Source organism: Platichthys flesus, chromosome 5, assembly GCF_949316205.1.
Source record: "Platichthys flesus chromosome 5, fPlaFle2.1, whole genome shotgun sequence".
NCBI classification, from domain to species: domain Eukaryota; kingdom Metazoa; phylum Chordata; class Actinopteri; order Pleuronectiformes; family Pleuronectidae; genus Platichthys; species Platichthys flesus.
The window spans coordinates 14747934-14772976 of NC_084949.1; the positions used below are offsets into that span (position 1 = coordinate 14747934).

At 41.4% G+C, this 25043-nt stretch overlaps 2 protein-coding genes across 3 annotated transcripts in view; one reads left to right on the top strand and one right to left on the bottom strand.

Moving 5' to 3' along the window:
* Positions 1-17297, bottom strand: part of mast1a (microtubule associated serine/threonine kinase 1a) — a 58563-nt gene extending 41266 nt beyond the window's left edge. The window contains exons 1-2 of one of the 2 annotated variants that reach the window (XM_062387101.1): positions 16640-17297; positions 10339-10370 (exon numbers count right to left, since the gene is read on the bottom strand). In XM_062387101.1, the coding sequence (XP_062243085.1) occupies positions 10339-10370; positions 16640-16678 (71 nt within the window). In that variant the 5' untranslated portion in view covers positions 16679-17297. Of the gene's footprint in view, positions 1-5230; positions 5495-10338; positions 10371-16639 lie in introns of those variants that run through there. The other variant, XM_062387102.1, reaches the window with a different exon arrangement.
* A 4953-nt stretch (positions 17298-22250) lies between these two features.
* Positions 22251-24489, top strand: LOC133953309 (zinc finger protein 599-like). The gene is made up of 2 exons (XM_062387183.1): positions 22251-22580; positions 23172-24489. The coding sequence occupies exons 1-2, from the start codon at positions 22295-22297 to the stop codon at positions 24083-24085; spliced, it is 1200 nt and encodes a 399-aa protein (XP_062243167.1). The 5' UTR covers positions 22251-22294; the 3' UTR covers positions 24086-24489.
* The last annotated feature ends 554 nt before the right edge of the window (positions 24490-25043 follow it).

The window sequence follows — 25043 nt, forward strand, 5'->3', positions numbered from 1 at the left end:
TGGGAAATGGATCTTGAGTTGAGATAAAAAAAATGTTTTCCACAAATGCTTTATAATAAACAAGGTTGAGAGTAAGAAGAGCTAAAGCTCAGCTAAGCTTCTTGGTTATGATTAAAGATTATAGAAAAATGTGTATTACATTTAATACCATGTCACCTAAAGATCAACTCGTCGGGCACACACCACAATCGGAGGGGCGGGCACAGCACACATGAATAGAACGCAACGGGACGCAATAAACATCCAGACGTCTATTTTGGTCACGTCACAGCTCACCAGTCCAAGGTGTTGTCAGATGTTCTCTATAGGTGTTAAAGCGTATCCCCAGGCAGAGTGATGCAGCAGGAAATTGCGGCAGTGCAAAGACCTATCTGGATCGTTCTGCATGTGTCACTATCAGTCTCTCATCAGCTGGTTTCCTGTTTGTCTGCACCAGTCTCCCCTCCTCATGTTCATCAGTCGCTGTTGCTGCCTCAGCTCTTCGGAGTCACTGTACGTGGAGATCTGAGAGGTGCTCTGACTCACCACAATCATGACATTTCCACCGTGACCTTATCCACAGCCAATGATCTGCAGCCGTCCTACAGACATCATAAAGACTAAACAGAGTCTCTCCAGTGAGCTGCACCTCATTTGCATGAGTGGAGGGTATTGCAGCATGTTAAACAGACATTAAAAAAGATCTAATCTGATTATGGATAATGCATACAGATTCACAATAAAGCAAGGCGCCGGCTTCCATCCCTTAGAAGAGTGTTAGAATGGAACAAAACAGCTTTGGCATTTTGTGAGCAGACGATTATTCCCTACGTGAATTGCATGTCATAATAAATGAATGATTTTGAATGATAAATGAACACAAGAGTGGCACTCGATAGACGGTCCACTTAAATTCAAACTGTACCAAACCCATAAATAATAATCTGGAAAATCAGTGAAAATATCAAAAAAGGCCTTGTCTATGTAACCAAAAATAGCACCGAAATGGAATGGGTTATTCTGTGAACCATACTGCATCTTTCCAACAGATTTTTAAGTTATCTGTCAAGTGATTTTTGAGTAACGTTGATTACAATCAAAAACGAACACAAACAAACCTTTTAGGTGGAGATAATTATACGATGACACAGCAGTAACACACTGGACAGACTGTTGGAATTTGTGTGTTTCTGTTTTGATGATATTACAATTAAGAACTTGATGCCTCTTTTTATTTCTATAATTTAGCAATAGAGCGAGATTGACAAAACTCCCAGTCCATTAGCTTGGTGCCAATGTTTTGAGACTGGTGACCGAGGTAAACTGGAGATCTTTAAAGGGAGTTCTTTATATGTGCTTGAATGCCCTATTCACAGTATACATTACTTCAACTGTACAACTCAAAATAATGTGGAGCATATAAGGTTAAGTTTTGTTACATTCTATAAACGGCAAACGTAAGTAAATAAGGTTAGGGTTAGCGTGCATTTTAAAGTGTGTATTAAACTTTGCACTGATGTGGGCACTGTTTTTACAAAAACAATGCAGGCTATTGACGGAGCATTAACTTCAATTAAATATGTCAAGCATCAACCCCTTCTAAAAACAAAAGAAAACATTCATCAACTTATTGGCTTTTCCACACTTTGCCCAGTTGTCATGGAGCCAGCTCTGAAAAGTGTTGAGTCCACTGAACAGTGAGACAGAGTGGAAAGCTCAGAAAATAACTTGTAAGTGGAGTTGAGGTACGAATACTTTTTATTTTTTGGTCAGACTCACTTTTTTCGCAAACTATTTGCAGGAGCAGAATGAGGCCAGGGCTCAAATTCCACTTTTCAGTTCTGCATTTAGGAAATTAATATTCAATGCGGCATTAATGCATTAATTCTTTATGGTCCCATTATGAATACACAGCTGTGTTACAGTGGTCCTCGTGAATGGCTTAATGACGTCTATATAATCCTAATGCACCACTTAAATATTAATAATTCAGCCCGATTTATATTTATCAGGAAAAACAATTTTTAAATATAAAGAGATAAATAAGAGATTATCATTCTCATGCAACTCATGTTATTCAGGTGCTCGTCCAGCTCCCCGTCAGCCATTGAAGATATGCTGTGCTATCATGTCATCGTTATATCAAAGATAAGCCACAAACAGTCTGTGTGTTTTGGTTAAGGCCAGCCTGAACACCAGCCAGTAACAGATGGTGCTGTCATGCTACAAACAACACGAGCAGAGCATGCAGAGGAGTTTTCCTTTTCCACACCATCCTTCTCTCTACCGCTCCTTCATTAAAAAAATAATACTGCTGCTCAAACGTGTGTCACTGAGTATACAACACCCATGTTTCTTAAGGACAACACTGAGCTTCAGTGTAACTGTGAGTCATTTGTAGATGCCAAAGCAGATAATTGTGGTACCTGCTTATGAGCTTTCAGGTCCATCATCCTCATGTCTGCTGCACTATAGCTTCAAATATTCTGAAATGCTTGTTGCACAGATCAGAGCAAGAATTGTAAAATGAAGACAGTGTTTCAAGGTGAGAGTTGTTTCTGTTTCAAATCTTTTATATTCAGTGTTGTAAAGAAAGCATGTCTGTCTGTTCAATTTAAGAGCATATATAGCGTAGAAGGGGAAACATGATTTTATGATGGTTATAATACATTATTTATGTCAGTTATGTGAAAACAATGTTAATATAGCATATTGGGCTGAAGTTGATTGTCCATATGTGTGAATTTGAGTGTCAATGGTTTTCTCTATGTTTTAGCCCTTAAATACACTAGCAGCCTGTCCAGGGCGTACCCTGCGTCTTGCCTTTAGTCAGCTGGGATTGGCTCCAGTGCCCTCTGTGACACTCAACGGATAAGCAGTGAAGATAAGGATTGATGGACTTTTGGTTTTGTTCATGTCACATCCACTTACACAGAGGAGACGGGATTTAGGACCTGTATTACAGCGAGCCACTAGGGGGCGATCAGACTCTTGGCTTCACTTTTGGGGAGCAGTCCTGTCCTCCACCTTTTTATTCAGTCTATGGTACTGTGTGGAAGTACATCCACATGTATGACTGTAGTTATCTTAGTGTATGAGTGGGTTAATAGTGTATGGTCTATTTGAGTGAGTGAAATAAACATGCACTATCATGTTTTTGAGCTGCAAACCACTGGGAGCTCTTTCCCTTGTTTATCATCCAATTTCAGTCCCTTTGTCCATTATCTCAAAAGCCCAGACAAACAACCAGCAGAGTTTACCTTCAAGCGGAGAGGACAAGTAAGGAGGGGGGGGAGACTAAGAAGTACACACTGAGAGTGTATCGTCAGGGGCTCAGTTAACCCTGGTGGGCTACTCTTAAATGTAGGCTGAGCCACTTCCTCAGGCTCTGTCTTTCATCCCACCAGACTCCCTTCTTCCTGTTGCTCTGCTGCTTTCTTGTGTCTCACTTTCTCTCTCTCTTCCTCACTTCGGCTGTCTGTCTTTAGCTCAATCTGTTTGGGAGTCGGCCCAGAGAATGATCTCTTTAAATGCCACAGCCAGCATGAAAACGCACTATTAAAGCAACGAAGGCACAAAGAGAGGGAGGCAGGAAAAGAAATCAAGCGTAAATGACTTGATAATATTTATAACTCTCAATTAGGGCTTAAGCTATTGATGTGGGTGCTAATATGAAGCCTTTAACCAGCACGATTTTTCTAAAAACACTGCTGAGCCCCGGACTTTCCTACAGCGCCACCATGAGGTCAAAACATGCCCAAATGTTAAGCTAAGGTCGTGAACAAGGTAAACATTACGCCTGTTTAACGTCATCATGTGAGCATTGTCACTGCAAGCATGCTTGCATCCTAATTATAGCATTTAGCTCACAGTATCGCCTTGTTTGCCCCCCTCACCAGTTTCATGGATCTGCATTTTTTACTATTTTCAGATTATTTTCTATGATTTCAAGTATTTCAGTACTATTAGTAATAAATTCTACACTAGTTTATAATAATAATAAAACTGGCCAATGATCGCACGTGAAACAGACAAGGACAGAAAAATGGTATTGCATCACACAAACAGACTGGAAACATGCTAAGCTCTCACTAGGAAACAGCAAACACACCTGTCATGACCCTCATAAGCAAACACACCTAATGGAAAGAGCACACACGTGTTTGCTCTCAACAGAGGGAGGTCTTATCCGTGTTGTTCATATACAGAGCATCCTGCTGTTCATTCCCTGCACAGTGGGAGCAATGGTGGAGATTCAACTAATCCTCCCGAGATCAGATGAGATGAAGACTAAAGCTAAAATGAGGCACCACAGGAGGGGCCATGGGGTCTGTACAGAATGTACATTAGACGAGGAGGAGATGAGAGGGGTTAGGGTTGCAGAGAGGAATTGAGAGAAACAGACAAACAGAAAGTCAACAGGAAAGATGGAGGACAGACAGGGTGACGTTAAGGACAGAAAATAAAGGCGAGAGGGAATGGGGGGGGGGGGGTGCTTGGCACAGGCAAGGAGCCTGTGCCAAGCAGACACCACTTCAGCACAGCCCACTTTTGGATATCTGCTACACAAGCACTCCCTGGACATAGACAATAATACTATCATAATGCCATCTCTGACACACAGGGTACTGGCCAAGCACACACATGCCTTTGACTGTGTGTGTGTGTGTGTGTGTGTGTGTGAGTGAGAGAGAGAGAGAGAGAGAGAGAGAGAGAGACACAGTGACATCACCAGCTCACAGGTCATAATCTACAGACTAAATCCTTGTGCACATGTGCATCACTACAATACAGCTCAACAGGGATATAAATAAATACACATCTGAGGAGTTGTAGCGGCAGAATGGTTTAGTGGAAAACACACACACAAATAAAAATCGGCAAACAAATGACTAACCTTGCTATAACCCTGTAGCCATATATTCATCAGATGTAACAATTTACTAAATGCACAGAAACACGTCACATATACCACATATGCATGTGCAAACAATAAGTAAACCTGCACACACACAAACACATATAAACACACATACACACACACACACACACACACACACACACACACACCATATTGCTGGAGCTAAATGGAGACAGGGAGACGACTGTGAGACAGCATGATAGCTGGCAGGGACGAGGGTAATACATGGAAAAACACAACAACCTCCTCCGATGAATCTACACATACTAACAGCAGCAGGGCATCACACTGGTCACAAAGACTGCACAGACACTGATTGTTGCCATTTACCTTTTTGTGCGTCGAAACATGTTGCTAGAGGCAGAGGCTGTGCTGGCAAGTGAACATGAGAGCAGCTGAGGCTTCACACCAACACACAGGGAAATAAACACACACACAGATAGAGAGAGGCTGTCAAGAGGCAGCGATTACGCTCCACGCCGGCATTTGAGCCTCCTCTGGCCAGATAAACACATGCACACACAACCAGACTCTCTCTCCCTCTCTCTCCTTCTCTCTCTCCGATGTCTCTCTCTGGGTACGTGCAGGAGTGTGGAAAAAAAGGATTTGAAAAATGTCAGCTGTGTCACAGGCGGAGAAAGCGGCAGAATTAAAGAGAGAGAGAGAGAGAGAGAGCATGGAGGGAAGAAGAAGAAGAGAGAGAGGGAGAGAGAGAGAGAGAGAGAGAGAGAGAGAGAGAAGGGAACAGGCTGCCCAGCATCCCTTTTAGAAGGGGAGAGGATTGTGGGGCTGCTCTCAAGGGTATCGTGCCAAGCCAGGAAGTGCCACATGACAGAGCGAGAGGGGAGGGAGGCACAGAGAGAGAGGGGGGGAGAGAGAGACAGACAGACAGACAGAGGGAGAGGGAGAAAGGGACAAAGAGAGAGAGGGAAAGGGAAAGGGAAAGAAAAAGGGAGTGGAAAAGACAGGGAAGTCAATGCAAGCATATACAGTATGAGTGACAGAGCAGCATGTGGGAGAAAGGAAGTGAAGATGCAAGGAAAAGCCTGTGACTCATGTCGGAGTGAACCCAGTGAACTGAAGACTAACGTAAATGACGAGACAGAGACGAAGAGAGAGTGAGCGTGAGAGAGAGAGAGAGAGAGCGAGAGAGAGTGAAAAGCCCTGCAAGCTGATTTTTGAATGTGGCCGTGGAATATTTTGTGTGATATTTATATGAATCTTTCTCATGAGTGGCACTGACACAGGTCTTTAAAGGATAACATTATATTTTATATTTTTCTAATTGGAAGCAAACACCAACAACTCAAAAACACACTAATAGGAATTTTATGTGCAGCTAAAGCTTGATGGTGCTTTTTTCTCTGTACCATAAACCTCCACTTTCAAATAACAATGATAACAAACATTGCATTGAGCTGGTAATGATATATGTAGTTTACTATAGTTAATGAATCCCATAATAACACCGAAACCAACCATGCATTATTCTATCAGTGCATTACCGAATCTGTCTAATGAAAAAATATCAATAGTCGAAATCAGGAAAAATGTCTTACTGCACTTCCTTAACAGTCAACATATCAGGTGTGAAGCCCATAAGATGAATGGTCCTCATAAAGATTTCCTTTTAAGCAAATATTTAATTACAAAAATATCAAATCATGCTTTGACGGAGCCGGGGTAGAGAAAGGGACAAGTCGTGAGAAACAATCTGACAAACTGTTGGTTTTCATTGGATTGGATCAGCCTTTTTTCAAATGTAGAGACAGTCATATGTTGTAGTTTTTCCCAAGATAAACGCCATATTGGACGAACTCCGGCATTGTCCTACATATCAGAGGAGCTGCTTCTGTAATGCCCGTCTAGAGATGTAATGTCTCTGTGTGTGTTTGTGCGTGCATATGTGTACGCCCTTCCTGCTTCCCATTGAAACAATCCCACCAAATGTTAAAGCTGACGTGGGGTGACAGTTGCACAGTAGTGCTGAGGGGAGTAATTCAATAATGGATGTCATCTCTAATGTGGGAGTCTGGATGGATAAAATATACATGAGGGAGTAGAGACGAGGGGAAAGGGGGGGGGGGGAGTGATATCACTGGCACACAGCAGGGGGGGTCCCAGACAGGGATGAGCAGCATGATATCATATAGAAAGCATAGTGTATATTTGTGTCTGGCATGTAGGAGTGGGATTTTCTCTGTCTGTCTTTCAAAGAAGAAAATTTAACCTGTGATGGTTTCAAACATTTATTAACCTGCTTGTAAATTGTTTCCATTCTGATGTCAGCATCATTTTTGTTTCGACCCTAAGTAAAAAAGAGACTGCGGCTCCACCCACAGGAGGACATGTGTAGACAAATCCAAGTCCATCACCAGGCAAAGGGACTTGGCTAAGAGCCTCCAGCTCCGGTGTCTCCTTTATGTCATGCTGTGACATCTGCCACGTTACCACACGGGGTCAGAGGTCACGGGCAAAACACAACCGATGACAGCAGTCAGGGACACACACCCGCACTGCACACGGGAGCACACACTCTCACAAAGGCGAGTGGAGTAAGGCTGTAAATTGTAAATTGTAATAACACGCGGGAGACACACACACACATACACATTAAAGATCCCAGGCATGTATAAGAAGCATCATCAGATTTATTTCTGCCAGACAGTACCTCTGCCCAGAGTGTGACACACGCAGAATACTGAGTAGACAACTACACACACAAATACAAAGAAATAAGTAAAACACAAAATCAGCTATGCACAGGGAATTAAATCCATGCTTCATATTTACAACCTCCTGTACTGCCAACACTCTCTGTGCACCGATAACAGTTTATATGATAAAAAGAGAGAAGACAAGAGTTTTATATTTTGCTCACATTGGGCAAAGTGCAGCTCTGGAATACAGCTATTTCAGAAAAAAAAGTTAAATTTAAAACTTTTTTAGACCAATGACAAGTACAACGAATATGAAGGAATATCAGAGCCCCAGAATTACTAACTTAAAGCTCCCCATGATTGAGGACAAGGTGAAATAGTCTAGTAGAGAATAACACAACGTTACCTCCAAATAACAAACATCGACAGTTGGAATCCATCGTGTTTCCCCCAGACAGTGTACTGAGATTAATTGTAGTTATCAGTATGACGATGCTGTTGTTTGTAGTTTTATTCTAGCATGCTAATATCTGTATCATTGAAAAAGAACTACAACACACAGCGACATTACAAATTAAGCACAACACCCAAAAATATGCTTAAAGCATGATGGAAGTAGCATTAAATGAACAGTGCAGCAGGAGGAACCACTTTCAAATCAAACTTCAAGACTGCTTTATGTAAACGTTTTATATTTGTTTTGCCAGTAAGAGAACATATTTAAAATGTAGAACCTTTTTTAACATCAATGTTGAATGTAAAAAATCTATTGTTTGTATTGTGGTGTATAGAAAAGGTTCCATGAAATCAAAAGTATTATTATTATTAATATTATCATTGTTGAAGGATTATGGGCAAAACAGTGATAGAGATGCTGTAGATTTCAGCACCATGGACAGAGACTCACACTTAAATAACACCAATCTTTTCACGTATTTCCGATTTTTGCCTGCTCTAATTGTTTTAGTGTGAGCGCTTTCATCTGCATGTACCACAAATGAGGATATTTTAATCAGTTTTGTTGAATCTCAGGGGATCATTCAGTCCCTCTCATTCCTAAATGGCACAGAAAATGACTCCCGAGGCTTCTTATTCAGTCACTAAATGTAATCCATTTGTGGAGAAGCCAACTGTATCTCTCGCTTTGTCTCCGTGAAGCCAATCATGTTTTTGTAGAGCCGTCTCTGAATGTTAATGTCTGGCTCTAACGTTGACTTTTGAAGCTATTTCCATGAATGATTTCATTCAAGAGCACCGCGAGTAGCTGAGATGAGGCATGAGAGGGTGTCCTCTCAAACTCTCTGCTTCCTATTTACATGATTTCCTTTACAAAACACATTGAGTTGTAACCTCAAACAACAGGTTACAATTCAAGATTTATGTAACTGTAACTGTGGCGCTGGTTAAATGTTAAATTTGTCTACAGTAGGTTAAGATGGCAATTGTCAGGTTTGCAATTTACCGGGAGGTATATAAACAACCATCACTGATTTACTTTGACACTAATTTAAATAAACAGATTTTGCATGTAAATACGCTCTATCTGTTTGCAAGGGACCAGATTTACGGGCTGGAAGCTTTCTAGTTTCCATTTCTACTTTGACCAATCTGCAGGTAAACAGTCCCTGTGGGGCGCAAAAGAGGCAGAACACATCGACCCAAGTGCATCAGGTATTGGCATTTGGATTTATCTACATTGATATGCTGCTGGATATTAAAAGAGATTAGCTAAAATGTCGTCTGGACTTAAAACACCTACAAAATGTATCACTGTTTGTGTTTTGTGTTAAGAATCGTTGACTCATGTGACAAATGAAAACTAGTTGGACTGGAAACGGTGTCTTGGCCCAGATATCCACTGTCTACTCCGAAAGGCACTACATATTGGCCATTGCTCCAAGAGGCTAATTAATCATCACACGACAGCCAATGGGCTCTGAGATTACTTTGCTCCTAAAGAAAACTCAGAAATTAAATCATTCTAGAGAAACCCTGGATTGACTTCTGTACATCAAAGAAATTATGTCCTTGGATCTAAATTGGAATTTCTATCTGTCTGATGAGATTTTAGTTCATGAGATAAACTTGCATTATTAAGAAAATGTTTTTTGGCCTTACTGTTAAAAAGTAGGTCAACGTCTTCAATACTAATGCTAAAGGAGATTCATTTACTATATATTGCTCTGTGCTGCCATAAAACAACAAACAACACTACAACTAATCACTGTACATTAAACATCATGTCTTGCTCTAATCTCCTTCCTCTACCTCCCCACCTTCCCAGAGCCACGTGGGCAACTGAGGTCACAGCGCTCGTCTTCTGCTGCTGAATGTTCATTGCAAGGCCGACTGCAACAGATTGCTCCGACTGAGACGGTCCGAGTGAGAAAGTGCTCACACAAAGCTGGAACACGCTGCCCTCTGAGGACAAGACTCCCACTTCACAATACCACATCATAACCTATTGGACGTACCATAAAGATGGAAACATCCCAAGGCCTACAAATGTAATTCCCTCTGTGTTTCAGCTCAGAAAACCGTTTGGTTGTATGATGTGGCCAAAAGACGAAGAAAAACAGTAAGAGGTTGAAACATTTAATTGATTTTATATATGTAGCCATAGCACATGAAGTGACCCATCTTCCTTGATACTGATACTTTTCCGGCTGGAATACAACTTTCAAAGTCCCACTAAATTCCATGAATTCCATAAGTAGTGGAAATTAATTTAATACCCCATACATACAATAGAGGAATAACATGTAAACATGAACTTACCTGCTACTTTTTCGGGGCAGAGGCAAATCCTTCTGGTGAGAAATGAGAGAAGAGGAGAGCGCAGACGCATTAATCAAAATTCCTGTCTAGCAATATGTGAAGTTATATGTATATTATATGTTTGTGTGTCCTCCTTGTTACAGAGTATGTTTTTATTCTTAATATAAGAATGAGTTTTCCTCACTTTATAATTTTACTTTTAGGATTTCTAGGCCTGAAGAGTATCCAGTATTTCACACGAACACAAAAGACAAGCATTACTTCAAAATATAAGTAGAATCGTAAACAATTTATTGAATCACACTGACTCATCTTTGCAACACACGCTGAATAAACAAATCAAAGGATCATGTATCTTATGATTATTAGCATCATCATTAGCATGTGATACAGAAAAACATAGGACACAACAAACAAAGACAGAACAAATCATTAGGGTTTCGTGATTTCTGCCTCGTTGTATGGTGCGAGTGGGAGGCAGTCTGTAAACCGATCCCTCCTAAGTGCTCAGAGACTTCAGAGCTCTGAGAAAACAGCAGGTTGAACGGAGCCAAAGTCAATTTAAAAATGTTGCTGCTATATTTATGACACTGGGATACAACAGCAAGGACTCTGATGTGATTAGGGCCTACTGGAATGGATCTGTGTGCTGCTTGTTGCCCATTTATTCCCAATTTGATTCCCATTTAACACTTGGCCTAAGTAAGATCAAGTTTCCTACAGTCTGCCTGTCCTGTGCTGATTATTAAGCCATATTCTAGTCCAGTGGCTCCTCTAAAGGGATATCACAATTTGTTTTGTTTTACTCAGGCAAAATGACATAGAGCTGCATCTGTGAAATAAAATAAAACAATCACAGTTAAGAACCACAGCAGGGTCAGAAGCTGAATTCAAACACAGGAGTAAAAGGAAAATATAATGAAAGTACAAGACTGCGGTCGGTTTTCCAGAGACGAATTCCATCCCTTTAAACAAGTGCTCTCTCTCTCTCTCTCTGCCATCACTTTCTCTCTCTACGTCAATCTCTTTGTCTTTGAATAAGTAAACAGGCATTACAAAACCCAAACAAAGCCAAGCTGATGATACTCGACTTGACAGCTGGAGCTCTCGTCTCAAAACAAGCTCGCTAACCAAAACTTTCCGGCACAGAGAGGCGTTAATATTCACACTCTATATAGTGTAAAGCGGAGGGGAGCCAAAAGAGCAGCAGAAACACTGCTACGCTGCATCATTTTGATCATCGACGATTACCACCATCTTGAGAAAGTGCAGCATTAGTGCAGTAATCACACCAGTCCAGAATCTTGGCAAAGGAAGGGCTCTATATTTTAGGAAATGTGCTTAATTGCTATTTGACGTCACAGAGTTCTACAGTCAATACTCGCCCTTAAAACTACAAACCTGTTTGCCGATCCATTTTTGTTTGTGCACAGATCAAACTGTAGAGCAGGGCCTGTCGAGCTCACTAATTAACCCACCGTATCCTGATGGGCACTTCTTAGACAGGTGAGAGAGGTGGCTAATGGATAAAAACCTCAGCACCTGCTCCCTCTCACTGCGGCTGTCATACAGGGCACCACTTCATGTGTGGTTGCCATGTTACAGTTCACTCCAGGTTGTTTTATTATATTTACCTGAGCTCAAGCGACCATGACAACCCATGAAAGTTCTCAGTAATATTCAATGTTACATAAACGGTGAATTTCGATATTCTGATGTGATATGATAATAATGGTAATCCCAAGCCCGGCTGATCTTTATAAGTGAGTCCTCAACACATCCTGTCTTCACGATTATACTTGAGTGCCACAGTGTGTCCTACTTTGTCCCCCCACTTCACCACTGCAGTGTCCAGAAGGGATATCAGAGCTGAGTGATAATACCTTTCCAAGTAAAAAAAAACCTGCCTCAAACTGCCCTACGGTTATATTGCTCCACCAACCAGTGCAGTTTGAGTCAACATGTTTATTTTCCTGTCTCATATGAGATCATCTTAACCTTTGACTTCAACCAATGAAAGTTATTCAGTAAATCTCCAAGTGACAACTGGTCGAAATTTGAAGAAATTCTGTAAAAACAGACTTGAGATGTCATGTTCAAAAGGCCCAAAACATGTTTTGTGAGGCCACAATGACTTTGACCCTTGACCACCAAACTCTAAACAGTTCATCTGCAGATTCTCTGGATGTTTCTTTTACATACTACATTCACAAGGTAAATAATGTGATTTGTGAGGTCACCGTGACCTTTGACTATCGAGAGCACTGTGGATCTCCTCAGAGCTAAAAGAAAACCTCAGAATAATTGATTATTCTGAGATTTGCAGAGATATTGTACTGTAGACTCAAACTGACGGATGTGTACACCTTCAGAACTTTCTCTGCCTGACAAGTGAAGAAAGGATTTCGTTTTTTTTTTTTTTTGTCCTTTTGGTTTATGTTTACCCAAGGACAAAGCAAAGTCCAACTGGAAACCGAAGAAAAGAAAAAATGTTAATATGCTGCTGCTCTGGGCCGAGTCATGAGGCTTCTGCTGTGTTACGTCTGCCAAGGCTGACAGCAGATTGCGAGGCAAATGTCACACAGTGTATTCTTCAGCTTAATGGCCGACCAGCCTTCAAGATTCATTTAAAACATCTGAACTCACTGTTCATTACACAGAGGTCTAAAGTTATATAATGTCTCAATATAATGTGCAACTGACTCTTTACCTTTATCACTTTCTTGTTACACTTAATCTAGTTACAAACTTTGAAAAGATGCTATTTTTCCCACCTTGTCCATTTTTGTGTATTAGGCTGGACACAGGCTTCTGGTGCTTTATAGGCGTCGGGCATGATCATTCAAGGCCAGAGAAAGTAGTTCAAATATCTAAAGCTATTCTCACATTCACTCTGGCCCAGATCAGTAGCTTTGATGTGCACTTTGCTCTCGCAGTACAAAAACGACCCTTTCTGAATAATACAGACATCAGAGGGATGAGATGAGGCAGAACAAAGCAGTGGGCATGGCAGTGAGTGACAGGGCTTGGCAAGGAGGGTTGGATCTTCTGCAGTGATCACACTCTTATCCCTTGTGCTTAGCATATTGGAAATGGGCACACTGCCCAGGACAAAATATTGGACAAATTATGCCTGCGAGTGTGTGTGTATGTGTGTGTGTGTGTTACTCTACACTCTGAGAGGGATGAGACACACAGTTTGACTTGTGTGTGTCAATGCATGAGCATATGGGTTACGTGCAATTGCTCTCCACACACCTACAACAACTCAGGACAGAACGATAATCTTCAGCCGAGATGTAAATGATTCTTATCAGTGACACACTCACTTTTCCCAAGGAGCAAAACTATATAGACTGAATGGTGAGATCATGACTTTCATCGTGATTCCAGTTGATTTCGTTTTTTATTTAACCTGGTTTAAAGAAACAGAGGGAGGGTCGTTTGGAAAATCTAATATTCTGAGATTGAAATAGAGGAATGAAGTTCTAAAACATAAAAAGGCGCGTGAACAGCCATGTTTAACCTTAATCTGAAGTGGTTTTCACACAAGGTGGCTATGTTTTCATTGGTGTATGTTTGTAAGTAGAATTATGCAAAAAATCTTGATCCACTGAATTTAAATGTGTTTTCCTAAGATGACTGTTTGGCCTTGGCTGAGGTCTACACTCTCAAGAGCCATTCTTAATATATAATTTAAAACTGCACTTTTGCTACCATGACATAGTAAATTCAATGCAAAAGGCATCTTAAGTATCGACATCGAAATATTTTAATGATATTTTAATGATACCCACTTTCGCTGAAGCTCAAATTATTTTCACCTTTCACCCTCATAAATCAACAATGCACATGAAACGACATGAAACGCACACACACACATATAAACAAACAAACACACACACTCCTGTGCCTCCCTCTTCTGTCTCTCTAGTGTGAAAGTAGATCCCAGCAGAGAAGAAATCCAGATACGGTAATAGCTACTTAAAATGGGTTGTACTGTAGCCCACAGCTGCTGCCTGCAGCCTCTTGCCTCCCCCCAAACCCATTTTACCCCCGTCTAGCCTCAAGCCCTTTCAGGCCGTCCTGCTGCTGGTGGTCGGTCTTCCTCCCTGAGGGCGCACAGGGCTGTTAGGCCACCATTAGTCCTGTTAATGGGCCTGACAACTGTGCCACATCCTCAGCATTTAGAGCGCTGCTGCCTGAGATATGGATATCGACCACTTCAATGGAAATGGAGAGTAGGGGCAGGGGGTGGGAGTCCATTTGATATGTACATATACTGTGCATGAATGTTGTGCACAAATACAAACACACACGCACAAAACGAGATGTTCGCTGTGGCGTCCGTACAATGGACTGAATGGATGGACACACTCATTAACGTGCACTCAAGATCTGTCTGAAGTTGGATTCAAAGTCCATCTTGCAACAATGTGTGTGTATGTCCTGCTGTGTCTCTGCATAAACCGTGCATGACTTTCAATCTTTATGATCACATCAAAACCGTCTCCTCCCTCCCCATCCAGACAACCCTGCTCTGCAATGCTACATCGGAAAATCAGCTGCAATTATCCTCTGAGGAAATTTTTCTATCATGAGAACTCCTGAGCTCAGCAAAGCGACTCAACGTCCTCTAATTTACCCGCTGAACTCTACCATGAAACCATCACGGAGCAGGAAGAGATTTTAACCATCTGATAAAAACCGACAGTATATATAATGCGTGAAAATCTTTACCGCTATGAAGAACAAGATCTGTCACTTGTGTGAGGAATTATGTACCGTGATAGAGAATCTCACCGAAGAAGCCGAAACAATTAGAGTGGCTCGGTGAAACCAAAATGGCAACCACCTACTCATGTATGGATTCTTTGCTTCTTCTTATTTGAACCTCCACCAAGGATATTAAGCTGTGTTTTTGTCAGTGTCTGTTGTTTGTTTGTTTTTCCGCAGTATTATGTTAAGACTACTGATAAGATGTTATTTGGTTGAATAATGGATCTTGAATCAGGCATATTTAGCGGACTGATAAATATGAGTGTGCCATTTGGAGTGGCTTGGTTGAATTTAAGTTTTATTGCAGTTTTTAGATTGATTTATTTTTTACCTTCTTTAACATGGCGGTTTAGGATGTTAGCATTAATAGATCCTTCTATGTAATTGCACGACTCTCTCACATTTTTAAAAACAATAACTCACTCAGACAAGATTGGATAAATCTATCATTACATTTAAAGTAACTATTCATAGGTGTTTTTAATACTGCTTTATCCACCAGAGTGTACAGTAAAGAAGCAGTGCACCTGGACTGGATACTCGCTGGAGGTCTGGAAGTGTTGTTACAGTTTTCACAAGTGAACAACATTTGGACCGAAATCTTCCATTTTCATGTGTCTAGCTTATGATGAGCAATCATCAAGAGTAGAGTATCTTTAAACAATGTACAACAAAATAATTTTACTATGAATGAATTCACGAGGAAGCAGAGAAGGACAGGCAGATGAAGGCCCCGCACACTGAGCTTCACCTGCCTCATCGATTCACTTCACGCACGCGCAGACCACACAGGCGAAGGTCTCGAGGAAGTTCTCGCTTACCTAAAACTAGGGTGGAGTTGTTTACCATTGTAGATTTTACTACTCTGATAGCCACTGTATCTCTTCAAGAGTGTGTATTAAACTACGGCAAGCTACACAGCAAATGAATAAGCAAACCCCTTTTGATGTTTTGAACTTTCATGTGATAAAGTGACCTAAGTAATGAAACATGTATTTGAATTAAAATTAGGCCAACAATATTATTGGTGGACCCTGTATTGTGCAATACACTCAGCCTTTACATATGACTTTCACTTACTCATTGATCTATGCGTCCAAAGGTTGAAAATGCAATTCTTGGCCCTAAACCATTCCTCTAATATAGAATCGCACCATCACTGTAAATCTCATTTAAGATTATGTGCTGGTAATTGTGAAAATGGTATAAAAGCTGATATAGACTACAAAACAAACCATCAAAGCAATATCGATTAGAATCAGAATCAGAACTGTTATCAATATCGATATATCAAATGTGTATATGCATCATGCAGGCTTAGTGAGAAGGTATTACACAATCGATCTACATTAGATTTGTAAAGTAGTTCTACCGTTTAAAACCACAACCTTCTCTCAGGAGCTGAAATCAATCTTTAAACTTAAAAATAATAGTAGTAACTTGACATTTATCTTGATAAATATCCAATACTAAATATATTAATATAAAATGGTTGGCAGCTGAGCCCAGTCCTAGTTCTCACCTGCAGCCTCCGTCTCCGGATGATCCCAGAATCATCCATGGCGCGTGTCCGGGGTCACACCTGTCTGGAGGGGTCACCTGGCTCCCGTGGTTTCCAGGTGTTTTCGAGAGAAGACGGCCCCACTCTCACCTGGCTTTCAAATGGCCACCAAGTGTCCACAATGTACCACTTAGCCTAGTATCGGAACATGGTCTATTGGCGATTCACCGTCAGAAATAAAAACAGATCGAGGACATCCGCGCTCCCTGATATAAATATGATCACTAGGTCTCCAATTAAAAAAGAACTACTCGATCAAATGTGACCCAGGCTTCAGAGCTGTCACTGCTGTGCTTAACCCCTGCTGACACCCCATGCTGACAGCTACAGACGGACACCACTGACCGGGACTGCTCTGTGGTGGGATCTGCTGAAGAAGCGAGAGGCTGCACGGTGGGGTCAGCGTGTTGTGCATGGGCTGAGGTCCAGCTGAGATAAGAGACTGTCCCACCCGAGATTAGACTAAACAAAACAAGTTTACACTCACCCTCACAACAACAACAACAACAACATCAATACCACAGTGCGATTACACATCAGATCAGACAATGCGACTGCTGTCATCCCTTCAAACGCTTCAATAGCAACTATCCTCAGATGGTGATCCAACCACTTGGCAGCAGAAATCCGCGGCTTCAGAGTTCACGAGCAGCCTCAGCTCGCGCACATCCGTCTGTTTGCAGCTGAGGAGGCTCCAGTGCGTGGATGCATGACTTTCACTGGATGCACATGAAACTACGAGCCACCATTATGATATGACTCCCGCATGCTGTCACCGCGTATGTGCATTAAAATAAAAAAGGTGAGATCACTGAGGATCTGCAGCGACCGAAACGCGCGCACGCACACGTACACATTCACACGCCGCTAAAGAAAGCAGGTTGATCACATCGCTGTTTTTTCGTCCTCCGGTGAAAAAAAAAACAGCTTCCTGTGTTCTCCGAGCTTTCTCAGTTACACGATGTGCTCCCTCCGCTCCTCTCCGGTGTAAAGCTGCCTCCCGTTTCTCTCTCTATCTCTCTCTCTCTCTCTCGTGTAAAACGATCTGTGGAAGCCACACAGGGCTTCGCTCCATCCTCCGCTCCAACCGCTGAACCACCCACTTGCTACAACCGAATGACGTTTAACCCCTCATCGGCCACCGGCTAGGAGGAACACCGTGGCTGTGAGGAGTTGTGAGGTGGGGGTTTTCACATCCCTTGTTTAGGTACAGCACGGAATTTCAGTGGAGGGCATTGTGCTGGACCATGGTCTAACTATGCATTGCTTTCAGTGTTAATGTAGTACCTGTATGTAATAGATAAGACGATAGACCACTTCAAAACTTCCAATATACTGCTGATCCTGTAGGTTTTCAGTAAATTCGTACAAAACTAGGGTTAGAATTCAAGGTCCTTGGATACTAGCTCGGCTCAGTCTTAGCATTTCACTCAAAGTCCCACTGCAGCCTCACATATCTGCTGTCAACGCTGTTTTACTGAATACTCCAAAAACTCACATTCCAGACTGGTCATTTAATCCATCAACAGAAAATGTATCAAGTTAGGACTTCATCTAACAATATCTGCACTATTGATTTATCTCGCAATATTTTCTCCATTTGATGGATCAATAAAATGTCCAAGATAAGGAAATAATGGCCATCACAGTTTTCCAGGGTTCTCAGTGACAACTTTAGACGCTGCTTTTTCGTTTGATCAACCACGAAAACCTAAAGATGATGTAAAAGAGAAAAAAGCTACAGATTCCCACATATGGTAAAAAGGAGTACTGTTTTCAGTTATACATGATAAATTACTAAATCATTTGAGCTTAGAATTGATGCCCTTATTTTCATTATCTACTTAATGATAAAAAAAAACTCAATATCATCATTTTCAGGACATACAGGATAATGTGATTGAGTATATTTTGCTTCCATTTCAGACAGAGCAAGTGTATGAAGAGACAGAGAAGTTTGAAATTCACAGATATGGACGTGGCATCCAATGTTTTGCACGTTTCCTGCTATCTAGGCATTTCACCAACCTCTTTGCATATTTGGACAGAGAGGTATTGTTTCTCCAAAGTTATGTGTTTATACTGTTTGTCTGGCTCATATAACTGACATCATCTAACTGAATTAACAGTCAGCGCAGCATGTCGTCATACTTCCGTTGCTATTCCCTCAAGTATTGTGGGTTATTCAACAGCATTCACATCTGTCACACATGATTCACTGCCAGTTATATTTCATAGATCCTCACCAGTTACCTAGACCCAATCTTAATGAAGGAATACTGGCTTTTAAACCCTGTAGTGATTTTGAAGATGCATTGTGTTTTACTATAGATCTATAATCATATTCTCAACAACTGAACCATCCTGTCCTCAGCGTGTCATAAATGATGCACACACAGATCGATACTGACTGACTGAAAAACAACACTAAGCACTAGTTATCACTGACACATTTTAAGGGCAAGGTCTATCACCATGTTGACATAATGCAGTGTGTGTCTCACAAGCAAGAAGGGAAGAAAAAATAGCGAAATGTTGGTCAAAGGTGGCTGGTGGGACGGATCAATGTGGAGCGAGACAAACACAGAGGCTACAGTCAGCTGCTCAGGCTCCTGGACAGAGGGAGACAAGTGGGAGACTTGTGGCCTTAATGTTTCCCGCCTCTCATAGTAGACAGATCTGGCAGGCCCCTCCTCACCCAGAGGTTTAGTGCTAACAGATCACTCAGAGCTGAACCTCAGCACTCCCCCGCCATCACCACCGCCACTGCTTCGAGAACCTCACTCTCAGCCGCACATAAGTTGCCCTTCATCTCAGGGTGTGGACCCTTTTCAAAAGTGAACCTAGGGCGGAAACCAATACCTTCTGGCAAGGAGGTTGTGTTTTCCCTTTGTCTGTCAGTCAGTCACTTAGCAGAATCATGCAACAACTAGAGGATGGATTACCACAACATTCGGTGGAAGGATGCAGTGTGGGTCAGGAAACACCCGTTACATTATGGTGTAGATCTTCTTAAATGACTGGATTGTCTACGAAAAATAAAAATAAATGCCCTTCACCATTGATCAAATCGGAGGTTTCAAATAATCTAAGAAAGGGACGTGGTCCTCATAGGCACACAGTGATTTTACATTAAAAAGGCATCACAGTAAACTGGAAGCAGCCAGATATTATCCTAAACTATTTCTCACAAAAATGGTCATCGGTGGCATAAATGTGCTTAGGTGTCAGCAGGTGAAAAATGATGTTTCAGCGAGTGACCCAGTTACCAGCGTGTCTCACTTCTGGAACACATTTAGCCGCTGCTGCTTTTTCTTATTAATATTAAATAATTGATGAAGGCACATGAATTTTACATCTTTTTGTTCATTAGGTGCTGTGTGATTTGGGGGGGGGGGGGGGCAGCAGCGTTCAGCTCGCACATGACATCGTTTTTTTCTTATAAAGCCAAAGACCTCTTCCTATTTCTCAGAGTGAAGGAGCTAAAAAATGATGTCACTCTTTTTGAAAGGATGCCCCGAGGGAGGTCAGACGGGGTCAACTCTCTGCAACCAGAAGCTTGGCAGCGCTGGGATTTGGAATATGCCTGCTGCTTGCGCAATCCTATTTCCTGTCCCAGTAAGCCTGTCTCACAAGAGCCACATCAGATCACATCTCTTCATAGGCTGCAAGAGCCTCCCCCTGCATTTAAATCTGCTGTGTGTGTTTGCGTGCAGGTTGATATTTAATATTCCAGACATAAACTATAACAATTTGACATTGTTTTAAGTGAAAGTCTTCCGCTTGTTCTTGGACATATAACTAGTATCTACGAAGAATAGCTAAAATAACACATTTCAATTTAAGCCACTCTAAAAGCCTGCGGTAAACATTATCTTTGTGAAACGAATAGGTTTTATGTCAAGATTTTACTCTGGTAATATAGAGGCCAAATGGGATGTTGTTTATTGACTTATGAATGAAATCAACATAATGGGTTGCAGTTATTTAAATTAGGAATTGATTTGCCAATTATTTCCTCACAGTTTGGTGTGTGAAATGTCTCAAGAGAATGGCAAATGGCAACCATAATTATCCAGAGCCCAAGGTGGCTTATTCGATGTGCCTGTTATGTTTGATTAAGACTTTGCAAACCTCAAATAACTGTGAACAACTGTGGCCATTTTGAAGGACATAAATATGTGATCATTCCTTTTAAATAATTCCTTTTTATGGCCTGTCTGATTTGTCAGTCCTTCATAACTACATTATATATTAGGCAATGCAGTTTTGCCCACATCTCTAAATCTTGTCTTTCAACTCTCCTCGCTTTGCAGATATATTTAATTTTCCCCAGGATTCCTTACAATCCCTACACCTCCTTTCTCCCCCTCTCATCTCCCAGCTCCTTCGTATTTCTAGGCCTGTCTGTCTTGAAGAAGTGGGTCACAGACTACAGCTGTGCTAAAAGCCTAGTCTGGGAAGAGGAGCTTCTCTAAATAAAACACCATACAATCAGTTGTCTCAGGGGCGCCTCATCATACATACATAAATTCAACAAAGACTGAGAGAAGAGAGGAAGAGAGGAGGCATAATGTATATATGCTTGATCGCTTGAGTGCATTTCTGGCATTGTTGGCTCTGTAAAAATAAAGTAATTTCCGCTTTCATGTATATTTACATATACGGAATTTTTTATCAAAGATTTTAATCATTATCATTGTAATGTACTTTTTGTCCTCTGAGAACATTCATTTGAACATTCTGTCGCTATAGCAACACCTGCTGGTTGTTGTAACATTGTCCAATTGACACAAACTTGCTCACGCTCCATCAGAGGCCCAACTTGAAATGGGGCGGTGTGGCCAAGGGGTAGAGCGGTTGGTTCTCCAACATGAAGGTTGCTGGTTCAAACCCCACTCTTCCCCATCTGCATGCTGAAGTGTCCTTGGCAAGATACTGAACCCTAAGTGGGCCCTCATATATGTTGAGTGTACTAAATGTAAGTTGCTTTGGACAAAAGCCTCAGCAAAGTGACATGTAATGAACAGATCTATTAGTGTATATAATAATACTGATGGCGCCACCTACAGGAAATAAGCTTTGTTTTACAACTATCATTCAATTTACAGAAAGTTTTCACAGTGTGATGTGCAATTGATAGTGTTGACCGTATGAGCAATTAGCAGGCAAGAATCAAAATCACGTGACGCACCCAGGAAGGGAAATGTTCATCCTTTCCACAGTGCACAAAATGCATGCAACTTTTATTTTTGGTTTTACTATCGGTGTTTGTTTAATTTAATTATTGAGTATTTCTACTTCACTGTCTTAGTACTTTTACTTGTAATGGAATACTACTTTGCTGTCTTGGTACTTCTACCTCAGTGAATGATCCGAATTCTTCTTCCACTATTTGTTTAGTTTATTTTGTTGCTTATACTTTAGTACTTGTTTAACAAGTACTTTTAACAAGAGTATTGCTACTGTGCAGTATTTGAACTTTGGTTTCCTCTTCGTCCTCCAGTCCAACAGGGGTCGCTGCTGGCTCGGAGCTAAGAGTCTCTGGTTTCCTGCCGATTGGTCTCTTTGATCGCTCTATGGCTCAGAGACTCGGTCTGCACAGAGAGGAGGAAAATGTCCGTCGTGCACCTGCTGCGGGTGTTGGTACATGAGCGGATCACTGCTGCCGCTGAAAACTTTCTGCTGCAGGTGGAGATAGGAGGAGGAGAGGCTCGAGTACCGAGGCTGAGAGCGATGCTCACCGAGCGGCTCACGGCAGCGGAGGAGGAGATCCTCGTGGTGCTTGAGGAAACCGTGGCAGAGTACGAGGACCGAGTGGAGCGGTCCGAGCGGGAGATCTGCCGCCAGAGGAGGCTGCTCGATGCCGTGATGAAGCCCGTTGTCCAGCTGCACAGAGCAGGTCAGTCCCTAGAGGAACCGCTCACAGGCTAACGTTATTTAGCATCAGCTCGAGCTGCGGAGTTAATACGCCACTTCCTGTCTCTTTCTGCTGCACCAGGCTGCTCCACCTCTCACCTGAATAATGAGGAAGATTTGATGCTGTTGTGAACGAGTTTGTGCAGAAAACCTGCTGTTGTGATGCTAATGTCTGAAACATAAAGTCTGGACACATTTCTCTGAGTTTTACCCACAGGTCTGAAAGCAGCTCCTGAGCAAGGCACCTTACTCCCCAAACATCTGCTCCCCGGGCGCCGTAGACACTGCTTTATTTGTCCTGCATCAATAGGGGTTAAAAGCAGAGGTTACATTTCCCTACAATAGCACGAGTGTGCCTGTGCATGTGTTTGGGATAAATAAATGTATTTTGATCTTAAACTTAAGAAAAAAAATGAGCTGTGTCGTAACACCAACTGTATACGACCTCAACCTCTCTACTTCCTGTATGTGATCGTTCAAAAATCAGAACAGTCGACATTAAACGTCACAACGCAAATTTTTCAAAACACTTCAGGAAACTCTGAAATAAAAAACATGTGTATTTGTGTTTCAGTGTGTCCTGCAGACGTCCAGCAACTGATGGTGATTAAAGAAGAGGTTCCCTCTGAGCAGCAGCAGTGGAGCCCCCTTGTGGACCAGGAGGACCCAGAACCCCCCCACATTAAAGAGGAACAGGAGGAACCGTGGACCAATCAGGATGGACAGCAGCTTCAAGGACTGGAGGAGGCTGATATGAAGTTCACATTGACTCTTGTCGATGTGAAGAGTGAAGAAGATGAAGAGAAACTTAAGTCGTCAAAGCTTCATCCGAGTGAGACGAAGGAGAACAGGGCGGACCGTGGAGGACCAGAACCAGCCAGGAACTCAGATCCTGAAGGACATTTACAACTAGATACTGAGGACAAGACTGAAGACTCTTCTGAGACTGAAGACAGTGAGGATGATTGGATGGAGACCAGGGAACCTCAGACTGGTTTAAATACAAGAAATAACAAACAGCCTCTAAGTGATATGGGACGTAAGACAGAACAAAAATTGTTTAGTAGCTCTGAGTGTGGTAAAAGATATAACGCAAAGGTCAGTCTAAATAGACAAATGATGAGTCATACAGGAGAGAAACTGTTTAGTTGCTCTGAGTGTGGTAAAAAATTTAACCGAAGGGACAGTCTAAATATACATATGAGGATTCATACAGGAGAGAAGCCATTTAGTTGCTCTGAGTGTGGTAAAAGATTTAACCGAAGGGACAGTCTAAATATACATATGAGGATTCATACAGGAGAGAAGCCGTTTTGTTGCTCTGAGTGTGGTAAAAGATTTAGCCATAGGTGCAGTCTAGATAAACATATGAGGAGTCATACAGGAGAGAAGCCGTTTAGTTGCTCTGAGTGTGGTAAAAGATTTAGCCATAGGTGCAGTCTAGATAAACATATGAGGATTCATACAGGAGAGAAACCGTTTAGATGATATGAGTGTGGCCAAAGAGTTACTATTCAGTCCTATAAAGGAGAGAAGTAATTCAGTTGCAACCTTTACAACAAAAGATTTATTAGGATTTATCAGCAGATATTCATATAATAAATATTCATAGTTCATTGTTTTACAGATTATTAACAGTTTTTATGTCCCTAGAAAATATAACTCATTGAATAACACAAACGATTTGTGTTAATATATCTTGTTTTTACATAATTTATCTATTTTTTATAATATCCTTCATGTAATTTTATGGTTAAAATGTTATCCTTGCACAATATGAATGTGTGTTCTTAACTAGCTCATATGATTAGATATGTTTTTTTTAAACAATGGTTTCTTGGTTCGCGAGATTCAATGATAGTTTTGGTTCTCCTTTATGTATTGAATATGTTTCCAAGAATAAATTCTAATAAAAAAATAATGGAGTCGTCGGCCTCTTTGTTTCTGTACGAACGGAGGCTGCACTGGCTACAGTTGAACTGTCTCCTTATGAGACGTAAAGTTAAAACCTGCCTGTTAATGTAATTTAAAAGACTCATGTACCAACATTTTCAGATGATGAAAAAAAGACCAGTTTTCATTTTGGGGCAATAGGGACCCCATGTGGAAAGGATCTGCCATGATCATTAAAATGAGCTGACATACTAATACAAATATAATGGTAATTAAATTATATTTCTAAAGCACTATCAAAACCAATTGCTTTATTAAATTGACATGGGTATCAAACAACACAGAACAAAATAGGAACAATAATGTAAAATAACATTTTATGAACAGACTAAATCCGCGCAACTTACTTAATGTCAAGGAGCCAAGAGAAAGTTTTGGGCTCCTGAGGGAACTCCATGAAGATGACTTAATCTGAAGGCAAGTTACAGCAGACTGTGGAGACCAGGGGAGGCCCTGGTGATCCACAGATAAAAAGCAGTTTCATATAAGTATA

Bases quoted from the DNA above. Each gene is read 5' to 3' on its own strand.
- LOC133953309 (XM_062387183.1), top strand. From the start codon at position 22,295: ATGTCCGTCGTGCACCTGCTGCGGGTGTTGGTACATGAGCGGATCACT. The intron at 22,581-23,171 runs GTCAGTCCCTAG...TTTGTGTTTCAG, and splicing joins TGTCCAGCTGCACAGAGCAG to TGTGTCCTGCAGACGTCCAG.